Source organism: Astatotilapia calliptera, chromosome 11 (assembly GCF_964374335.1).
Source record: "Astatotilapia calliptera chromosome 11, fAstCal68.1, whole genome shotgun sequence".
Lineage (NCBI taxonomy): Eukaryota > Metazoa > Chordata > Actinopteri > Cichliformes > Cichlidae > Astatotilapia > Astatotilapia calliptera.
Genome location: NC_137432.1, coordinates 32,851,459 through 32,874,645, shown reverse-complemented (window position 1 = coordinate 32,874,645; position 23,187 = coordinate 32,851,459). Strand labels below are relative to the sequence as shown.

The window sequence follows — 23,187 nt, the reverse complement described above, 5'->3', positions numbered from 1 at the left end:
TCCTCAAGTTAAGTCACACGTTTTTGTAGGCTGTTGCAAACACATCCAAAAAACAACAAAGCTTGACTCAAAATGCTTTCCAGTTATGGAAGGTGGATTAACAATATATAAAAAACAGGTTGTGCAAGTTGATTTAAAAAATGGACAAAACTGATCTAGTTTAGTCATATTTATAGTTTTAACTTCATATAGTGTTTCTGTCAGTTTCACAGCAAACCTAGCCCAACAACAGTGGGATTTTTTAGCTTTACTCCATAAACTGAATATCTTAAGCTAGTTTTTAAGAGGAACTGTGGGTGCATTTTACAGTATTTTATCACATCGTCTCAATTTCAATTTCTCTTATTCAATTTGGATAGTAAGGTCAGAATTTGACATAAACAACATGGAAGCATGAATCCAACCTACCTTATGATGGTGTCATGGTGTGTGGGGTATTTTGGGTTTCTCAGAACCAATGAACACGATTTACACCACAGCATCTGAGTGTTGTTGCTGATGACGTTCATCCTTTTATGGCAGTGTTCCTCTAGACCTCTGGTGGATGCTTCTAACAGGATAATGTCACAAGGCTCAGATCATCATGAACATGACAGTAAGGTCACTCTACTCAAATGGCCTCCACAGTCTCCAGATCTCAGTCCAATAGAGCACCTTTGAGATGTGGTGGAAAGGGAGATTCACATCATGGAAGTGTAGTAACTGTTTGATGTTATCATGTCAATATCTATCAAAAGAATCTCTCATGAATTTTTTAAGCAGCATGTTGAATCTTGCCACAAAGACATTAAGGCAACTCTAAAGGAAAAAGGGGTTCCAACCCTGTAACAGCAATCGTACCTAATAAAGCATCTGGTGAGTATATATTACATTTGAAACTTCAGACTTTAGCCTCAGGCAGTTGACAGAGGTAACTTTATATTTAGAGCCAATCAATATTACACCAATACTTATGCCATATCAGCCATCATTATACAAAAATAAATAAAAAATTATACAGTCATTATTTATGAACGTTTCGCTAGTTTATGGTCAGACACTTCTTGATGCCGCCCTGCCTTTAGCTAATGTTGCCTGCTGTGCTTGTAAGACCACTAAAATTGTTTTTTTCCTACATTTCATGTAAAGCATATCTGTCGATACTAATATACAGTATATGTGTGGTAGGCTAGCATATATGGGTTTCATTGTAATTATATTACATGTTAAGTGGATTTCTTTGGGTGTGTCCATTAATGCAAGTAAAACTTCTGTTTGTGTCTTTTGGCCAGTGTAATTGTGCTGCTGTCGACTGTCAGAAGCACTGTGCATACAGGATATGTTGTGATTTACGTGATTATCTTGTGATTCAATTGGTTCCCAACATAAGTGCATCTACATCAGGAAAAAATCCCTTTGTTTTTGCATATGCTTAGAGCTCAAATTTGATATTTACTCTGAGTTTCACTGTACTGATCAAGGAGTGTCCCATACTGAGTATAATTCAATTTTCCTTTAATTTAACCAAATAGAAGTCTGCCTGAGATTAAAACCTTTTTCAAGACAGACCCAACCAAGAACACAGGACAAAGTCATTATTACAATTCGGCAACTTTACAATAGATTGACCATATATGACAGAAATTTTTTTAAAATATTTTTCTGTTGCAGGGGTTGATGTTCAAAGAAAACATGATTATGTTAAGTAATGAGTTTAGTGGAGTAATAAGTAAAGTTTTTTCTACTATTGGTTTTGTAAAGGAGACCAGGGATCTCTTATATGGTCATCTTGGGTACACAGCTCTGAATGTGAGAACAGAAGCCCCGCCCACCTGCTGTTCAGAACTTCTGTTCAGGAGGCGCAGGCAATGGGAAGTTCCCCAAGGAATAGGGAAGCGAGATGACTTATTAGCTTAATATCTATCCCTTTTTTTGAGACTTTGAGATATTTTGTCTCCCATTTTGTCTTTACTTCTGCCTGATTTTAAATTCCTTGGTTTAATGCTGAATTCCACATATCTGTTTTCTTAACCGAGTTTTGGGGTGATGGAGCCTATCCCAGATCACACAGGGCTAAAGTCATTGTACACCCTGGAGATGTACACAGGCAACCACATCCTCTCACATTCACACCTACAGTCAGCAGTCAGTTTAGAGCCATCAGTCTCTTCTCATGGATTTATTTGCACAAGGTTAACATTCTTTGTGTAAATGTGAGATAGAGGTGGATGGATTGAGCCAGATATCGACAGTATCGATACCAACACTGATATTGATATTGGACGGTACTAGCATAATATACGGTGGCCCTGAGAGACCAAACGGACTGCAACGGAAATAGGAAAAAACAACAAAAGAAGTGTTTCTGGGGAGACAATAACCCGACGGACCAGTTGCAGGAACTGAAAAAATGGTAGGTGTGTTTTATCATGATTCATATAATACTGATGACAGAGTTTTAGACTAATAGTTAGGCTAACACACTTACCTCTCATCTTTTGTTTTCTCACAAAACCGATAGATCCTCCACTTCTGTTAAGTGTCTCCCTGCGCAATTCTTAGCATATTTTGGTTCCTGCAACTGGTCCGTCGGTATTGTCTCCCCAGAAACACTTCCCTTGTGCTTTTGGAAATCTGTTTTTTCCTATTTCCGTTGTGTTTTGTGTGCTTTTGTATCATTTTTCTTGCTGGTGTTTTCTTAAGTTGCAGTCCGTTTGGCCTCTCAGGGCCACCGTAATAATAGGATCAAAACTATCCTCTAAGTTCAGTATATAGCCCAGTGAATTTTTTGGATCCATTATTAGCTTTGTTTAGAAATGAAAAAAGTACCTCAAACATGTTCCAAATGTGCAAATTGATGAGAATTAATCTCAAAAGGCAAAACAGACTGCTCTCTTCATAAGCTGCCTTTATAAGTGAGAAGTACAGGCAATACTGCCCCTGTATTTACTTGGTATCAGATCAATACTGAAGTTTGCAGTATTGCACAACACTAATGAGTTTCAATACATACATTTTTAATATAAATTTTATATAAATAATTTATATATATTTTTTTTTTTCTAATCCAATTTATTTGTACTTGTTTGTGTTTTTCTTTCAAGTTCACCCAATTTCTGGCTATCGTGTATCATTTTGATGTAAATGTGAACAGTTGTGTGGTGGGGTGTTGTTTGTGGCTGAGCTGCAGACGAAGGGTGGAGCAGGGGGTTCAGGGGCAGTGCTAGGGGAGGCTGGATGTCACAGCTGACCTTCTTCAATTCCATCATGTCTCTCCTATTTTAGTAGCATGCTGGGGCCCAAGGAAGAGAAGGAGTAGCAGCAACAGCTGCAGGCAAGCAACGCTGAGCTGGCGGTGAGGAGCTGAAAAGCACCGTAAGTAAAGCAGACTGTAAATAAAGTGCACCGCCATCACACTGCCCAGTGCTGGGTCAGGTTAAAACAGTTAAAAGGGAGTAAGTTATAAGCTGACTGTCATTTTGAGAGCTGCATTTTATGATACAGAACTTGGTTTGGGTTTGTGAGCCACGTATTTCCCGAATGCCAAATCTACACAACAGGGGGTGCTGTATTAGCAAAAGATGAAATGGCTGCTTGTGACATTACCGTGTTGCATGTAGTAACAAGCAGTGCTGATCAAGTTACTTGAAAAATAGTAATTAGTTACTAATTACTGATTACTTCTCCAAGAAAGTAATCCTGTTATTTCACTGATTACTTATTTTCAAAAGTAATTAACTACTTTATTACTTCTATTTATTATGCATAATACAATTGAATCAAATGCTTTAAAAATTGCTTTATGAGTTTTAATCTTTTAACTTTATGCACATTGCATCAAGCAAAAATTAAATTATATGTTACTGTCTTTGTCTTGAAGAAATGTATTTAACATTTAAACCTATTTTCTGCTTATTCCACCATATAAAATAAAATAATGGTTTGTTTGAATTCACTCTTTCAAATAGATGCAAGTAAAACACAGAAAAAAGTAAATAAAATCAAAGACTCAGCGTCAGTAAGTCCTGTCTCTCTTAAATCTACTGTCACCTGTTTAGCAGGAGTGGGGCCGGTGGAGGTTTGCCTGGTGCTGCAGTGGTCATGTCAGTGGGGGGATCTGGGAGTTTCTCTGTGAATTTCACATTCCTTTGGCAGCGTGATAGGTTGTTACGTCTGTTGCTGCCATAGACATTATACGCTCGTACGTCATTGTCATGAGACACTCTCACAAGAAAAATCATGGTTTAATAACACAGTAATGCAGCGTGCTTACGGGAAAGTAACAGTAATCTAATTATTTTTTTTGCAATAGTAATCCCTTACTTTACTAGTTATCTGAAAAAAGTAATTGGATTACAGTAACGTGTTACTATTAACATGTGACTGCCCATCTCTGGTAACAAGTGGGAATTATCACTGCTCTGCTCTTTACTGTTGATGCTTTTTGTTTTCTCAGTTCGTGTTCCAAAATAATTTGAATCTGCTTTCAGGGAAAGCACCTCCTTCACTGAAAAGAAGCTGGTGGAGACCAAAACAGAGCTAAAATGGGGGCAATTATGACTTATGCGCATAACAGTTAATAATTCTACTAATGGATGTCTAAATGATAACTAAAATCATTTTTTTATATATTCTTTTTTACCCTCTAGTGAAGAACAATAAAATGACCTATCTATAAGAAGTAGGTCTTTTTATTGTTCTTTATATAGTCAAATCATATTCAAAGCAATGCTACGCTTCAAAGTCACAATCGCCCATGTAAACATAGCTGTCGGGGTAATGTAATGGTATAAAATCCCTCTGAAATGTGGCGAAGCATACGGAAGAAGTCAGGTACTGTACTTACTTTTCTCATCTCGTAATGGCATTACTAAAACTAATATATCAGAAGAAATCTGGAAACCACTGCAGCAGCGTCAATGTCAGACTACATTTGGGAAACCTTTTGGCAAAATCATCTGCTCTTGAGTAGAAATCCAAGCGTTTGTGGGCAGGAAGTGAAATTAGACTGTACTTTGTCTGTCGTATCTGTCTGTCCTCGGACAACTTTGCTTTCAAGGTGTATTTCCTCTAAAACAATTTTCCATTGTTTGCCAACAGGTTTCACATTTCACCACAAACTCTCCCGTGTGTTTGTGTCCTTTGTCCTGCCTGAAGCACTTTGCGGCCTGTTTGTTAAAAGCACTTTATCGCTAAATTTGACTTGGCACGTCTTGGCAGGAGAGATTGCAGCTGATGAGACTCCTGACCTGCAGATAAAGCATCCATTAAGTGTCTTGTCTGGAGCAATTCAGTACTCTTAACCTATTAGCATATTGTTAGCCATTTGTGAGATGGTGCAGCCGTGGATACGCGCTGCTGTGCTGCAGCCAGTCACCACACCATAAAGAACCACCTCTCACTCTGCTGCTAAATGTCGTCTCCGACATTGTAATGCTCGCCGACTGTCCTCTGCCAGATGATTCAAATGACCGCTAAAAGCCCGAGGGAGGCAAAAAAGGGGTCCAAAATGCAAAATTGATGGAAATGACATTAGATTCAGCTCATGCTCCTCACTGTGTAAATTATGCCCCAAAATGGACTCTCTGGCCCGACTGTTAGCTCCAATTTGTTGGGCCATACCTCATGGTGGCTTGTCTTGCCCTTCCCTTCTCCCTTTAATCCAATCAAAGCCACGCTGGATGTTATTTATTTGTTTATTTATTTATTTTCAAAGGATGTAACCGATTCTTATCAAGGCAGAAGTAGGGCCTTCTTCCTGGTGAAACAGTGACTAACGTCCAGCCATCGATCTGTCAGTTCGTCTGCGGTGGCGGGTGATGCGTCTGGTGATAGAAGACTTTTTCTGCTTGTGTTTTTATGTGCGAGTGTGCAACAGAGTCATCAGTGCACACATTGTTTTCTTTTTTTTTAATGTTCTAGATTGCATTAAAAGATGTCGATTTTGAGATTATTTCATTTCTCACTTGTTTATTTTAATGTATTCTAGAAATGACTTTTTTTTACACATTCAGGCATTTACCTCAAGCACTGCCATAAAGATTGTCTCCTTAAAAAAACATAAATGCATGAAGTTGCAATTCTTTGATTTAAACTGACCTTCAAAGCACATCACCTCACAGGTGTTGCAAAAGTCGATTCACTACAATAAGCTAATTGAACGACTTCTTGAGTGGATGATTGTGTTCTTGTCTGTGGCAACCTTAACCTCCTCTTAACTGTTTAAAATGAAATTTGATATTGATGTTGGTACCAATATCGGCTTTGTTGGCTGATATTTACATCAGATATTTCTTCGTTGCTAGTGGTGAAGTGTTTAAACATAGTGTGATGAAGAAGATATATATATTTTAAAGCATTTAGATGTTTTAATAGATAATAATTCAAATTTAAAAACTAAAATTTCTTGGCTTCAGGTATCTGCATCATTTATTTTAACGTTTAGAATAAGTATGAACATCCGTTGCAACGTATTATCTTTAGATCAGCTGTTAATTAGGTCACAGTTTTGGTAAAACCTTAAATCATTTTCTCAAGATATTTTAAATACATGGTTACCCAATTCCTGCATAATATTTCTATTAACAATAATGGAAACAAAAATTCCACCCTTATGTCAGTTTTCAGTGTGTCTTATCAGGAAAAGGACACGTGGACATTTATTTAACAATGGTAGTAATTTCCTTGTTTTGTTCATGATGGCTAACTGTCATAGTCGCCTTGGACACTTGTTGAAAGTCCAATCAAGTCCAAATGCAGTGAAAGAAGCTCCAGAATGGCATAAAGCACACATTTTGATGCTTTTTCTTTTTATGTTTGTTGTTTGTATTTATTATGAATTTAAAAGGCTAATTTCATGGAAGTAAAACATCACAAGTAGGAATAAACTCTGCTGCAGGCAGTCTGAAGGATTTTAAGTTCGTACTAAATTAGAGATGGGCAGCAACGCTAATTCGATTACTTTTTTCAGTAATGAGTAAAGTAAGGGATTACTACTGCAAAAAAAGTAATTAGATTACTGTAACTTTCCCGTAAGCACACTGCATTACTGCGTTTCAAAACCGTAATTTTGTTTGTGTCTCATGACAATGACGTAGGAGCGTGCAAAGTCTGTGGCAGCAACAGACGTGCAGATTAACAATGGATAATATGGAGTGCGGGAGAGAGTACGACCATCCAGCATCTAAAGCGTGGACGTACTGACATTCCTTTGAGTTTGATTCCTTAAAAAGTGAGAAAAACATTAGCGTCCGCTGTACACCCTGCATGGGAAGAAAACTTCTTTCTACAGCGAAAAATTAAACTTAAAATCTGAGCAAGCACCTAGCACGCTGCCAAAGGAATGTGAACTTCACAGAGAAACCCCCAGATCCCCCCACTGACATGACCACTGCAGCACCGGGCAAACCTCCACCGGCCCCACTCCTGCTAAACAGGTGACAGTAGGTTTAGGAGAGACAGGACTTACTGACGCTGAGTCTTTGATTTTATTTACTTTTTTCTGTGTTTTACTTGCATCTATTTGAAAGAGTGAATGCAAACAAACCATTATTTTATTTTATATGGTGGAATAAGCAGAAAATAGGTTTAAATGTTAAATACATTTCTTCAAGACAAAGACAGTAACATATAATTTAATTTTTGCTTGATGCAATGTGCATAAATTTAAAAGATTAAAACTCATAAAGCAATTTTTAAAGCATTTGATTCAATTGTATTATGCATAATAAATAGAAGTAATAAAGTAACTAATTACTTTTGAAAATAATTTGATTCAATTTTATATGATGGATTGTGCAGAAATTGGGCTGAAAGGTCTATTGCTGTAACTAATTACTTTTGAAAATAAGTAATCAGTGAAGTAACTGGATTACTTTCTTGGAGAAGTAATCAGTAATTAGTAACTGTTTTCAAGTAACTTGACCAACACTGGTCCTGATTATAGTTTGTATCATCTTAATTGTGCTCCATGTTTTTTCTTACCCTCTGCACCCAGATAAAGTTTTTATGTACTGCTATGTCCTGGTTTTTATCAGGGTTTCATTGCCATGCTTATGAAAAGCAGGAAATACGGTAGTTTTTAAACATAGCTGAGATATGTATACCAGTGCAGTGACCACTTTCATTTGTTTCCTAGTAATCAATATATATATATAAATAAATAAACATACTGAATTATTCGAAATAAATTACACTTTTCTTTTTTAAAGAGATGATATAGTGTGATTTTTTTTTTTTAGCTCCTGCTTAGATCATTTACATCACACATTTTTTTCTATACTCTGCAGTCGGAGCAGGGCAGCAGTGGCCTGATGTTACACCACTGAATTAAAAAATCCCGCCCCCATTGTAAATATCGACTTCCCTTCCACTGCAATTTTGTGGAGGTCAGTTGAAGAAGCACAGATGTAAAGACTTGAATAAATGGCAGCTGAGTTTCATGTAGCTGCTTCAGATTCACTCCGGTTAACCTGTGGCATCAGTTCCTGCTATCACCTGTGAACCGCTCCATGCTCCAAACTGTAACATAGGTATGGTTTCATTTTACAATGAACACAATTTATAAACCTAAAATCAACCTAATGGCTTATAGTTTGGTATTAGTTTGCCCAGTGTCACAGTAAAGTAAAGAGTTCTGTATTGAACTGAAATTGATTACCTTTCCAGTATTTAGAGATAAACCACAACACTAATAGAATGCAGTTAAATGCTGTGTTGTAACTCACAGCCTTAGTTTGAAAATGTTAAAATTCTCATCATTTGCATAACCAAAACCACAAAGCTCTTTGGTATTATCTGGACTTGTGGTGTTCTTGATTAGTGCAGCTGTCAAAGTGCATGAAGCTTCAAAGTTTCAGAGAGCAAAAAAAATACCATCAGCATTAAGTGAGGCTTGGATGCAGACTGACCACTAGGTGGTGATGCAGGATGTGCTGAAGCAGCTTAAATCCTGATGATGCTTCATTTGTTTTGTTTTTTTATACTGAACTTTTGTTTTTGCTTTTATATTTACTCTATTTCAGAATTACACAAACCTTTCTAAATACCTGATTATAATCTATTTTTTCAAGAAAAGACAAAACATAAATATTTCATTCCATTACTGAGTATCTGTGATTTTGATCAAGCAGATGTAAATGAAAAAACATCAATAAAAGGCGCTCAGTGTCTGGGTGGTGATATATATATATTTCTCATGGTTTACAAATAACTTTTTTTTTAGTTTTTTTTTTTTAGATGCGGCATAGTACATTACACATTATTTCCATACAGCAGAATAAAATAAATATATTGCACTTAAAAATCATCAAAACACAATCTCACTGGGTGTATTTGGATTATGGCATTAAAAACAAAACAATTTCAAAAACAAATCATTTTCAGTGGTGAATTGCGATTCAGAGGTGTTAAACATTTACATCAACATGGAAATCACCATTCAGTAAACAACAGAAAAGGACTTTGATTTCCACAACACGTACATTTCCCCGTCTTGCTCACTACACAGCTGAGATAAAATCAAGTACTGCCAACTCTTACACCCATGTTCTGCTGCGTTAGGCTACATGTGATGTTAATATATGGTATGAGTCAAACTGGGACATTTACAGTGTTTGTTTAACCAACTCATGTTGCTCTTTCAGCTTAATTTCAATCTTTTCTCTGTGCTGATCGCTGTGCAACTGCAGAGAAGTGTTAAAGGGACACCTTTAATCAAAATACACAAAATAAACCAAACAAAAAAACTCCATCCATACCGCACATTTTATCAGTAGTGATGGGATTATTCTTTTTATTTTTTGAGTTCATCTTTAAAATGAAAGTCTGTACCACAGCACAGGTTGAACTAATCGAACTGTTAAGGTAAATCGTTTCACTTTTTGAGTACAAACTAATTTGATTTTTCTGGCATAAAGGCTCAGATTACATTGATGTCAGTCTGCATATTGGCCTGGATGATTTATCATCAACTGCAGTTTTTAGGACTCAGTTATAGACCACAGATACTGGCTAAAATGACTTTGTTGTGTGTCATCAGAGCTTTTAAAATAAATGACTGTAACCGAGTGTGTGAGCCAACTTCCTCATTTCTGCATGCTTTAAATGAGACCCAAGAGCCAATATTTCCAGCTGTGTCTTGTCACCACATACACACATTCAGCCTCTGTAACACCCAATGAAGACAGACCACCAAAAGGCTGAAAGCAAGGAGGAGTCGGGGTTTATATTTCTACTGTACATTTCACGCTGTTTTATGTGCCTTTTGATATAAAACAGACTACAGTGAATGAGTCGTAATTCAGCCCATTAGAGGCCAGTCAGAGTAGATTTATAAGGGCCACTCAACCACTTTCACTAACCTAAGCAAATTAATATACAGCTATATAAAAAAGGTGTCATTGAAGTGATTTTAGTTAGAGTCCAGTCACTATACAAAGATAGTGAAATTCATCAGTCTGTGTGAAATCATTCTTAAACCGAACGACTTTCGTCAAACCAAGCGTACTTTCTCAACTCCACAGAGATGAGCAAGCGGCGTGTTGGATCGTTGGTTTCAGATGTCAAGGACAAGTTACTGAGCTACACTGTATGCTGAAGTAAAGTTGATCAGGTATTTAAAAAATTAAATGCTGAAGAACTCGACGTTATGACACTTCTATCACAGATAAACGTGGTGATTACGAGGCCATGATAGCTTTGGGTTATCTACACCTCTGTCTAGAAAGTTTGCTGTTGGTCCGTGGTGGGACTTGTGTTAAATTCAAAGATGAATCTTAGATTAAAGGTCTGCATGTGTTTACCATGGACGTGTTATAAGAACTGGAATAAATTGAAGTGCCAAAAACTGCAGTTCCCTAAATGGCCACTTGAGGCTTGTTGCTAAAGTGAGTCAGTGCTGACCCAGGTTAAAATGCCCAACTTTACAGGAGAATTAAACAGGTTTACAGCCTGTGACAAAAACTGGTTTTGGCCTCTGTAGCTAATTTCCCCTTTCATGACAACTGTGGTGCAAGTGAACTGTTATGTAACTCAACAATTTAGACTGTACTTTGTCTTGAAGTTACACATAATTAAAAGTGACTCCTCTGAATGACACTTGAGTGCCATTTTTTTTAGGAATACTAAAATATGAGGAAAATTGCCTAAAAATGCCAAAAATATCTTCTTGCTAGGAACCTTATCAAATCACCTCTAGATCACTGATTAAACACTATTTAAACAAACAGCAATCATATTAACCTTGAGTTTCAGGTGTCTATAGAGATTTAAACGGGCACCAAGAAAGAAAAAAAAAAATCAGCAGTAGTAGCATGGTATCCAGCTCTTTCGATACATCTGTGGTTTGAGCAACTTTGCTGCTTCCATTAACTGGTTCTTTAAACAAAGCAAAAAGCACCTTTTCATTTTTTTTTTGGCTCATATTTTTCCATATAAAGTGTGTATGTCTACTGCGGTCAGCATGCGTCCTATTATTTGTTTAACTCCACAGTGACAATTTTCCTATGAGTAAATGTAGCACGTTTGCCTTTGTACAATGCATTTTAACATGTTTTTTGACATTATTTTCGAAACACTGTGGGAGAAACAGTGTTAAGTTCTAACTTTCAACTGTACATATGGCTGGTTTTCTCCAAAACAGAGGAAACCTGAGATGGCTGCTCCGGCTTGATGACATGCTGAAATGTTCACAGACTGAGCCTCGGTGTCCATCCGGTGGAGTTGTGAGTCATTTTGGAGAACCACAGAATTGCCTGCCATCTTTAGAGCCGGTCGAGCCCCTGCTACCATTAGTGCCTGTTTAAGGGAAGACAGGGTTTTCTACTTGTTTCTTTAAATAAGTCAAAGATCCACTTTCTGTTCAAGAAGGGCCAAGATCAAACATACTCCTGTTATCACCTTGCATTAGATTTTTTTAGTTTGTATTGAGGTCACAAGTGTTTGTACAGTGTCTTTTAAGCATTCGTAGAAACCACAGGATCTGCTGGTGTTTCCGCAGGTCCAAAGGATGGCGCCACAGTCCTTTTTTGATTGGCTGTCAGTACACCTCATCCTCTTTATGTCATGACCGTCACCTCACTTACTGTAGGTGAACTATTTACAAAGACCGAAGGGAAAGATACAAACTGGATGAGGAGTGAGGACAGAGCTTGATGCTCCGAAACACGGGTGAGTGTCAGAGCGAGGTTCATCCATCTCCTCCCCAAGATAGAGTCATACAAATGGTGTCATCACAGTGGAGGAATGGCGGAGTCCCTGGATGGCAGCATAGGGGCCCTGCTGGAAGTAGTGGTGGTAGCGTGGCATGTGGAAGGAGGGGAAAGAGGGGCCGCTGCCCTGCATGGTTCCAGCCAGAGCGGTGGGTGTCAGCGGCATGCCCAGTCGGCTGTAAGGGGGCAGGGAGCCCTGGATGGGGTGGGGCAGGGAAGCGGTGCCGGTGCCCATGGCCGATAGGGACTGTGGGTGTTGAAAACCTGAGAAACCTGAAGTCGTGGTGACCCAGGAACTCAGGGAGAGGTTATCTGAGGCGGTGAACGCTGAGCCTACAAGAGACAGATGAATGTCAGTTCAGTTGGGATACAAATAGATTTCAGAAAAAGGCTCACATAAATGTAATAAAACTGGATTTAAACCAACTTTAAATTCCTGTCATGGTCTCTGGGATTTTTGTACTACATCTGCTGTATTAGTTTGTTTTGCCATCTTTCTAGTTTCCCTGATCTACTTTATTCTCCTGCATCTTTCATTATGTAAAGTGTTTGTCTTCATGTCTCAGTATTAGTTATTTATACTGTGATACTTCCTGCTTTGTTTTAAAGGTGAGTTTCTTGTTCTAGTTTTATTTTCTGCCTTTTTTGTTACTTAGCTGCTTGTTTTTTGGATTCCTGCTTTGTGTAGACATTGCAGTCTTATTCTTTTCAGTTATTTTTGGATGTTGCATCAGCTAAAATGAAGTCCTCTCTCCTGACTCTATGACGTTATAAAGCTCCAAACACCCCCCCCCCAAACAAACAGGTTTACATTTAGTAGAAAACTCAGATATTGGTCTTCATCTCAATACTATATCAAAATATCATATTTGTCATATATTGTGTATATGACAAATAGCCTCTATATTATTTTTATTATGCATTTTGTAGTTCTTTTGTGTTTTCTTCCCACATACACTCACCAGGTCATGTTCGGTTATCAGTGGCACTGTAATTATCCCTCAAATATTAGTACACCTATATTTTTTTAAATGGTAAACTTCCTTAACTTAAATTGTAACTGCAGAAAATGATGAAGAGAATGATGCGTTTCTATTTTATATGGAAGATGGAAAAAAAAGGAAATGAAAGAAATCTACTAAATATAATGCTTTCTCAGGATCTGTGGTGTCTGCATTTATGAGTGTTTACCTCTGGTGTGTGAGGCGTGTCCATCCTCGCTCAGGTTCTCCTCGTCACCCGCGTAGGTTCGGATTGGCGACCGGGCGTATGAGTGCTTGTGGATCAGATTCTCAACACTTTCCCTACAGCAAAAGCCGAAGAGAGAGCCCCAAAATAAATCTCTTTTTGTCATTTTAAATATTTTAAAAGACATTTTTTATTTGATGAGATGCAGACTTAACAAAAAAGAAACTATGTCACTTTTTTTTTGTAAAACATAATTTCTAGAATATTTGATTAGGAGCTTAATAAAATAGTTGCAGAATAGTTTTGTTGAATCGTTTTGATAGAAACTTCAATTATCCATTAATGTCTGACAACATAAAACAGATACAACATCAAGAGCAGAATAAATTTTTTTTTAAATGAGTTGGGTTTTTCACCTATAATCTAATGTGATAATGTTCAGGGGTTAGTGACACTGAAACTGACAGGTCACAGATTTATTTTTAATACCAGTGCAATTTTCTAGTATCTGCCTTTTGGTCCATTCTTTGTTTCTGTGCAGTAACAGGATCTTTCCTCTTTACGTGATGTTTTTTTGGCAGCATGTCTAAGTGTGAATTTCCCTTTTGTGTATTTTAACGTTTGTGTTGACTGTGCATGTAGATTTTGGTTTGTGTGTGCGTCTTCTGTGTGTGTTTACTATCCAACAAAGTGCATTAGCTCATTTGAGTCTTGTCAGACAGCACTTCTCAAACACAGTGACACAAATTGTTGCGGGGGGTTGGGGGTAGTGAGTGTTCACGAGTGCATGTGCATGGCTGGGTGGACAGGCAAGTGGTCTGCATCACGAGAGCCATGCGTTCACATTAGCAGCCCCCCTCCTTGCAGCCCCTTTGCCTCCAATTAGGTTAGGAAAGTGCAATATCTGTCAGCAGAGGAGTACAAATGTGTGTGTTTTTATCAGCGTCGGGCCCCTCCGGCAGAGGGGCCACCGTGAACTCCCACAATACGCAGCATCAGGCGGGAGGCAAACAAGGAGGGGAAGAGGCGGGGCATGCTGGTTTCAATCAGTCATTGCAGCCAATTGAATTACAGTGTGTTTTAGTGCAGTGGCCGACTCCAGACTAATGTGATTTCTGCAGCTCCCTAAGATCAATTGATCTGGTCTAATTCACAGCCCTCAAAAAAGAGAAAGACAGAGGAGAAGAAGGAGGGAGGAGTGTTTGTCTGGCTGTTTTTCGACAGTCTCTGTTTGGGATATTTGATTGAAGGAAATGGGCAGATGGTCTGATTTTGTCAGCTGATTTTGGCCGTAGTGCCGGAATCGGGAATTACGAGAAGTGTGTGTTTTGGCAGCGTTCATAAAAAAAATCCTTTGGAGGGGTGATTTATAACTCTACGTGTGTGTGTGTGTGTGTGTGTGTGTGTGTGTGTGTGTATATAAAGGACAGACAAACTATTCTTGTTCATGCAGAATATAGAGAAATGAAAATAGAACATATAACAAAAGGAAAAGCAAGATAAAAGGACTGGGGGGGGGGGGGGGCACAAGTGATGGGGGAAAGAAACAAGGATGATAGCTGGGAGTTTCAGTGTTTAAAATTTGTTTAAGATAAGACAGACGGAAATGAAGAACAAAGAAGCTAAAGAGGGAGGACAGAAAGGGAAGACTGAAAGAAAAAAGAAATACAAGGGAAGGATGATCAAGAAGGTAAGCAAAGAGAATGTGAACTAATAAATAAAAATAGAGACGAGGAAGAAGAAGGATACAACTAATACACAGACTAGAAAAAAAACTGGAAAAGAAAAAGTAAAATGAAAATTTTAAAGAAAAGGGGACAATGAAAAAGGATTGAGGGGAATCAAAAAAGGGAAAATAAAGAAAAGTACCGAGACCAAGTAAAAGAAAAAAGACAAAACTGGGGAGAAATATATAAACTATTTTTAAAAAATGGATGAATGAAAATTGAAGCAAAGACAGGGAATAAAAAGTAAAAGGGTTGTATGAAGACACCAGAAAACAAGAATAAAAGATGTGAAAGCAAGAACAGAAAGAATGACAGAGTACAGTATGTGGAGCATGGATTATCTGTTCTCCACTGACACAAACAGAGGGAAATAAACACTCCAGCTTCTGTATTTACTAATGAGCAGCAACCCCGGCTATCTAACACTCCCCCCTAATCGTGTATCTTATCCGTAGCGGTGGGGAGAGAGGTAAACAAACAGTGCAGGACCCAGAATCCCATGTACCTCTCCATGTCCGTCAGCCGCGAGGAGTCCCGGAAACCTTTGGCGAACGGGTTGCTGTCAATCTTCAGTTTGGTTATCTGGGAAAACACAGGAGCAGGAGAGTGAAACGAGTCAGTCAGGTCAGGTTTGACACCTCATTTTATTGTTTGGTTTTTTTTGAGTCAACATGTCTCTTCACGCTGGTTCTCTGCAGCTACCACATCCACAGAAGCCCAAAGCATAGCCAGGTTTTAAAGCTATTTATATTTTTTAATGTCTGTATGCATGTCTCCTCTTTGTGCTACAAAAGAAGCAGTAAATAAAGGGACACACAGGAAAAGCAGCACAGTTTCTCAGCTCTTATTTCATTGACACTTTTACAATTAAATTGATTAAATTCTAAATGACCAGATTTATTTATTTCCACCAGCACAGCACCAAAAGGTTTGCAGGTCACAAAATTTTAATCAATTATTTTAGTTTTATTGGGGAAAACTGTGAGAATTTCACAACTAATTAAAAATCATAAGAAACGTGATTTTCTTATAGAAATTCTGTTCTGGATGAACTTCACCTACTTACAAGGTGCACAAAGAAGGGGATAAAGACAGCAGACAAGCTATTCAGCACTTTCATTATGCAGAACAACTTTGTTATTTGATTTACACATTCAGGTTAGCGTCATGGGGTTTATTACAGATGAAATTTTAAACTGAATAGGTATAGAAACAACCAACTGTATACATGTCCAACACATACACCCACCAATGAGGCACTAACAAAGATGAGCTTTAATTACGGTATATGGTGTCAATCAAATAACAAAGTTGTTCGCTATATTGTACTGTATATATTATTTACACTATACTGTCTTAAAGGCAGAAGTGGATGCACGCTTGAGCTTTTACCTGGTATCTCTCGATCTTCGTTAGGTCTAAAGTGCACTTTTAATCTCAACCTTTACCCTTTCCAAGGATGAGAAGTCCTTAAATTGCTCAGGCAGCACAACTCGCTGTGCTGATAAGGCCCATGTGATACAATCAAAGGCTCCAGATTGACTCTTAAATGGAGTTTGTGGCAATCTTTATAATTTAAAAATTTCATGGGAACCAGCAGCAGATTTTTGGCAGAGTCCTTAAGCCTGCAGGAGTCAACAATCACTCACCAGCTGGTTCTGGTAGGCTGTGACAGCTGTGAAGACAGTCTCAATGAAGACGAAGGTGCGGAACTCCTCAGATTTGAGATTGAGCAGCGAGGCAGTGTGGTCCTTCTTTTTTATGATGTGGACCCGTGGCTGGTATTTGTGCATGGAGTTGAGGATGATCTGCAGAGGACAAGAAGAGCAAGAATTAGTTTACAGTGACATGTAGATGATGAAGATGATGATGATGATGATGATGATGATGATGATGATGATGATGTGAAAGCTCACTGGAGTCAGAGTGCATCAAGATCAAGTTCAGATATATTCTATTCGATTATGTATTCCATCTCTGCACCACAAAGCACTATTATTGTCCATTAAAACATACCAGGGAGTCATACTGTCGCAGTGACTATTCATTGTGTGAACACACAAACTTCAGTTTACTTTTACCCAATCCAATTCACACCCTTTTGCCGCTGGATATACTCGGCAATCCACAAGCGTTCTATTAATGTGCAGCATAAAATAGTTCCCAAACATTTCATCAAAGTTACAAATATAAAAACCAAATTACACTGACATTTGTGACTCATTTTAAAAGATTTCCACAAAGATGATCCACAAAATGAGAATTGACAAATGTATTTGAGAAAAGATTAATTTGCATGGAGGATAATTTTGCCATTAAAACCATAAAGAAAAAAAAATCATTTTAAGCATTTAGTATAAATTTGAAAGGCTATGAACACGGGGTGTGTAAAGCTAAATAAAGTGAATTTGTATACAAATGCTGAGTCTTTCTAATCTAGCCCCTCCCTGTCATACTGTGGTTTATGTTTTATATATGCAATTTTTTATATGTATATTACATTTGGTTATGATATATTTTCTCTTTTCTTGCTTCTCTTTATTTCCTTACTATGAATTGTAGTTTTGGAAAATAAAATAAATGAAGTATAAAAAGTATAATGCAATATGAAAACACTGCTTCACAGTAACTGGCTCAAGTATTCATTGTCAGAAAAAAAGGTTCAAGAAGCCCAGAGATGAAAAATTCATTTATACCTGAAAGTGATGTCTTCAAATTGGAAAACGTAATTTTCTGCTACAGGTAATCAAAATTTTATGCCGAATATTTTTTATTTTATAGAATATTATGCACATAACTTCAGTCTTTAAGAGTACAAAGTTATATTTCTGCACCACTTTTTGTTGTTGTTGTTGTTGGTGGTGGTGGTGGGTGTGTGTTCATGTGTATATGTGGGCAATTATTCTGTTTATAAAGTTAAAAATTAATGTTTAAATCGCTTTCTAAATTCTAAATATATAATGTCATTATATTTTTGTGATATTTTAGTAAATTTCATGTCTTTACCGTTGCTGCTGACCTTTCAAATGATCAGACTTAAGCTGCAGTGTTACAGAAATAATGGCGGATGAGTATATAATGGGAATTTGTGTGCATTCAGTTTATATGATAGCATGAGAAGAATTATTGGGGTAAGAAGCGATATTACTGTTATTTTTTATTTTATTTAAAATAGTCTTGCAATGTATTATTTTGTATATATTATACGTTGTTAAACGCATGATATGTATTTATATGTATACACTGCATTATTTTTACTGCTGCATTCCACTGTTACTCGGCAGAAGAAAGAATCTGGCAAAACTAAAATAAATAAAAGGAGTGTAGAGCATTTTTAATTTTATGTGCTCATCACATTGTATATTTGTTTTGGAGACATCCACCTCAATAGATTCAATTGAGGTGCTATTTTTGGACTGAGAAAGTGCACACACCCTTTAAACTAATAATTGCCGCGTTTCCCAGACTGTGCCCTTCTGTTGACTTATTAATGGATGACAGTTATTATTATTATTTTTTCGGCACTGTTCTGGTCTCTGCTTGTCCTTGCCATGATGATGTCAGTGAAGGGAGGATTAAAAGAACAATTTGCCTTAAGTCGTATATTTCGCCTGAAATGAAGCTAGCTTAACTCATTTTCACGGGGTTTCGAAACACTAAAGCCTCCATGATGCTAGATAAATACTTGACGTGTTGTTTCGAGGCAAAAAGATGTGAAGAAAGAAAAGAAAGAAGAAAAATCAGGTGCTCACATGTCCGTGTTGGTCCAGTTCGTTGTTCGTCAGCTTCACTTTCTCAAAGGAAACCATTTGCTTCATCAGCTGCTCGCCGGTGAATGGAGAGTCTGGGTGGACGTACAACCTGCGGGGAAAAAGAACAGCACCTCTAATTGGCTGAAAGGCGTTCGTTTCCTATCCAATCAACGTTCAGCAAACTGGCAAATTAAGAATCGCTTAGCGACTAACCAATTAATTGGAATTACAATAAATACTGTGATGTAATAATAATAATAAGAATTATAAGAATTTGTATTTATAATTATGAGGTTAAGTAGGCCTACTTTAACACGCCCTGTTTATAAATTCACAACAGCCGCTTGGTGTGAGATCGAATTAGCTACGCTACATGTAAAACTACCACAAAAAGTAATTAATGCCAAACAGCATTACACCTTTGTCAGAATGTTTTTTTTACTCAGTATTATTATATGTTGTGTTTATTTTATTTTGTAAGATTTAATAATTCCTAATAGGCTAACTATAGAAAAGTCGTTAATAAGCACATATCAATGCATTTTTTAATTGAACAGCATTTAAGTGAAGACTACAATCTTCATATGGGCTCTAAAATCCAGGTTCTTGAAATAAATGGCTAGCTATGTAAATAAATAAATAAGAATAAATAGTTAGTGAAAAGAGGCCTCCAAATGATCTCTTTCTTGAATCAAATCAATATAAGTCTGCTCTCCACTTTTTTATAAGTTGATTATATTTAGTTAAAGGTAAGACAAAATGTAACTGATTGTCAGGTTACATAAACAACAGCCTACCAGAAGAGAGTCAGCGGTGTCCATATTTTCATAAAGAATAAAGTTTGATATTGCAACTGAAATAAATCAGGTATAAAATATTCATAAGTGCCAGAAAAGAGCAGAATTATTAGCGAATTGTTCTCAGGTTTTTCGAATATCCACCCATTCTTCCAACGTAATTACGGTCATTTCATCTAACTTGGAAAGTCGTTCAAAATATTGAAAATGTCTTTGGAACATTTTCATATTCAAATAATAGTCTACACAGAGGATTTAAAAAAAAAGGGTATACATATTTTAAAAAGAGAGAGAGGGAGTTTAGGTCTGCCTACCTGGCGGGGAGAGGGGGGTCGGCCTTGCCGGCTACCAGCCAGGAGGAGCGGTGGTAAGCGTATCGGTAGCGCTTGTTGTCCACTGGGACAATGTCCATCAGCACGATGTACTTGGAGTCCTGGTCCACCCCGGAGAAAGAGACTCGAATGGTTGGAAACATCCTCCTAATGGTGTTTTGTTAGAGCAGAAAGAAATAATTGCTGAGTTAGAACACTGGTCTTTCTAAATGTAGCGCTTGCTAAAAAGATAATAAAAATAAATAAAGTAAATGCACAGTTAACTTTTTTTTCGGATATTCACAAACAGTTTGTGTTTTCAAGCCATACTCAGTGCAGGAATACAGCTCTGAGTAGTGAATTATTAATTTGCATTTGCTGGGTTTGACGCTACGCCTCACCAATGTCCGTAAATGTGTTAAATGCAGTTCAAGTTTCACGAATTCGTTCACAGGTCCTTAACATTGCCTCACGTTTCCCTTAAAACTACACCCATATATATATATATATATATATATATATATATATATCATTATTATTATTATTATTATTATTATTAATTTTGTGAATAAGGTTCACATCGACCAGCTGCAGTGTCTGCCTTTATGTTAAAGTAACCTGCGGTGTGTTTTTCAGGTGGCTCTTGGGTCAGTGAAACATTAGATCACGGTGTAAATGTCCTTTCACAGCACCTGCGGGAAGTCATCAGATGTCTGCAGCTTCCTGTTTAGATCGCTGCTCTATCTAAAGAAAAGTCAGACAGAGCTGCAGAAGAGCTTTATCCTAATTTTATTTTTTCAACTTTCAAAAGGCTCACAAATAAGTTCCAAACAAAAACGAACCATAATTCATTTCTCTATTTGTATTTCTCACAATATCGTCTTTTATTTTTCTCTCACCCGTCTTTTTTTCTGATATATTTATAGCCTATTTATGGGACAATAAATAGGTTACATCAAAATATGAAAATAAAATTAGCGGTAGTTTACCTTCCAGATTTGGTGATGATCATCTCAGTACCGAGCTCGTGAAATTTGTCCCACAGCTCTTTGGTCTCAAGGCTGCACGAGATCTTCGCCATCTCCTCGCTTGGGATGCCTGGATTGGTGGGGATGAGCGGCTCCGTGCACACGGCGGGCGCGCTGAAGTCCCCATGCCCGTCCAGGGAGGACAGGTCAGCCAGGGACTGCTGGTTGCAGGAGGACTTCTCCACGAATTGCTCTGTTTTATTTAATTAAGGTGGATTTGTGGAGAAACAGGGATGATTATTCTCATTTGATTTTGATGTCATCAGGAACAACTGCAAGATTTTGTCTTAAACAGGGAAAGCAAGTATGTAACCACAGTCTGCTAAAATATCCTGCTATGCTGTTGTGTTGCAGCATAATAAATGTAATAAATCTTTTTATTATAATACCTCATTTCTACTAGAGCGGCTTCTATCATGGATAAGGTCAAATAAAATAAACACACATATCAGCTCTGTAGAACACGTCTGTCGTTAATGAGAAGAAGCACAATTTACATTCTTACAGAAAATCTGAAAATTAAAGTGTAATACTTGTCTGACATGCCCGCTTTAAAAAAAATAAAAAGATATTTTGGAGAAGCAGCTCGTCTTTTGATTCGATTGGCAAAACAAAATATAAAGAATTAAAAAAGAAAATGCTCTTTAAAATACAGGGAAATTAAATGTTGGAACAATGAATGCGCAGGGTCAATTTAGAGCCTTTTTATTTGCAATCATTTAAATATTAAAAACTCTTTCATTGAACACATTACTTTTTGATTAACGTATATAATAAATTGCATGGATGTTTACTGTCACTCTATGTATCCTCGTGAATTTCCTTTTACATTTTACAGACTAGAACCTCACCTCACTGCTATCACAGTTCATCTTTATTTAATTTGTTTCTTCAGCATTTTCCTTTTATTATAACGCATCGTTATTTGTAAAATAGTGACTGATTTGTTTTACGGTTCCACATTTTTGAGGTTACAAACGCCATTCGTTGATAAACTCGCTTTTATTATTGGATGTTTAACTGCAATTCGAAGTAATTCGAAAGTGTAACCCCAAAACTAAACTCACGTTGAGCCTGTTTAAGTTTTCTGATTTAATTCTTCAATTCTTCTCTTACCCAGAGGCTTGATGGTGTTCTCCTCCGCCTCCTTGTCCTTATTGGGCTTCCCGCTGGACATCAGGGCTGCTATGGAGAAAGCATTTGCCCGGGATGAGAGCTGCGGTTTCGGGGATGAAGTATACTCCATGTTGGTGAAGAGACTGGAACAGAATATTCCCCTTTGAATAAGGAAAAAAAATCCCCAGAAAGGCTTAACTCCGCCTGCTTCCAACTGCCAGCGACGTAAAGAAAAATGTGCAGGGAAATACGCAAAGTTTCTCCTCGATTTCGGCCTTTCTGCGCAAATACTCAGCTTTAAAACTTGTCACTTCGGAAACGCTTGTCACTGCCGAGTTGAGAGTCTTGCTGGATGCATGGTGAGAGAAGGCGGAGGAGGGCTGACTCCACAGACTTGTGCGCGTCCTGCAGTGCCAGATCTGAGGCCGGCTGCTCTATGGGACGCTTCACTCCGGCTCACGCTCCCCTTATAATTCCAGTCTGTCCTCCAATCGCTGCCTCTTTCTCCACGTCACAGTCCCACTGTCCCACAGGCACCCTGCTACCAGGCAGCCAATTAAATACCCTGACAGGGTTTCCTTTTCATGCCAAAGACCCCGGAGAGAGTGTGGTTGGAGAGGGCTGATGTGAGATTTTTATGACTGTCTGTACTCGGGTGATGACAGAAGGAAACGACAAACATATGGTTCGGAAAATGTAATTCTTTGCTGTCATTGCACAACACAAAGGAAAGAAATAAACAGAGAAATGTACTTTATATTTGGAGCCCTCTCAAGGACCCCCACCAGACCACATGTTGGGAACCACAAACCCAAAATGTCAACAACAGAGATTTTCCAGGAGATGTTTGCCCAAGATGGAGCTATTTGATAATTAATAGCAGAAGTGAGATGATGAGGAAAGCTTAACATACACAATATCTGCTCCTGTCACAATTATGAATTGATATGAAAGAAACACTGAAGCATTTTAGTCACATTTTTTAAAGTGGTTAAAACCTTTTTGGGTCACTCTTTCTTTTGGGTACTAACCATCCTTTTGAGATGACTGGGTGTTCCATATACTAACCCCTTCCTGCAG

General features: G+C 37.7%; 1 protein-coding gene and 1 long non-coding RNA gene across 3 annotated transcripts; one reads left to right on the top strand and one right to left on the bottom strand.

Moving 5' to 3' along the window:
- Positions 1 to 226: 226 nt before the first annotated feature.
- Positions 227 to 11,757, top strand: LOC113031701 (uncharacterized). The gene is made up of 4 exons (XR_003273767.2): positions 227 to 2,392; positions 3,265 to 3,354; positions 10,503 to 10,591; positions 11,621 to 11,757. It is a non-coding gene; the product is annotated as an uncharacterized LOC113031701 (long non-coding RNA).
- tbx20 (T-box transcription factor 20) lies at positions 9,148 to 23,013 on the bottom strand. Of its 2 annotated transcripts, none has more exons than XM_080308122.1 (8): positions 22,108 to 23,013; positions 20,953 to 21,184; positions 19,967 to 20,131; positions 18,856 to 18,964; positions 16,753 to 16,911; positions 15,610 to 15,685; positions 13,380 to 13,496; positions 9,148 to 12,521 (listed from the first exon to the last, which is right to left on the bottom strand). In XM_080308122.1, exons 1-8 carry the CDS (start codon positions 22,235 to 22,237, stop codon positions 12,193 to 12,195), a joined length of 1,317 nt encoding a protein of 438 aa, XP_080164248.1. In that variant the 5' UTR covers positions 22,238 to 23,013; the 3' UTR covers positions 9,148 to 12,192. The 2 variants fall into 2 exon arrangements, with proteins under 2 accessions (XP_080164248.1, XP_026039790.1); XM_026184005.2 differs by having other exon boundaries at positions 13,380 to 13,492; positions 15,609 to 15,685; positions 22,108 to 23,011.
- Between the last annotated feature and the right edge of the window lie 174 nt (positions 23,014 to 23,187).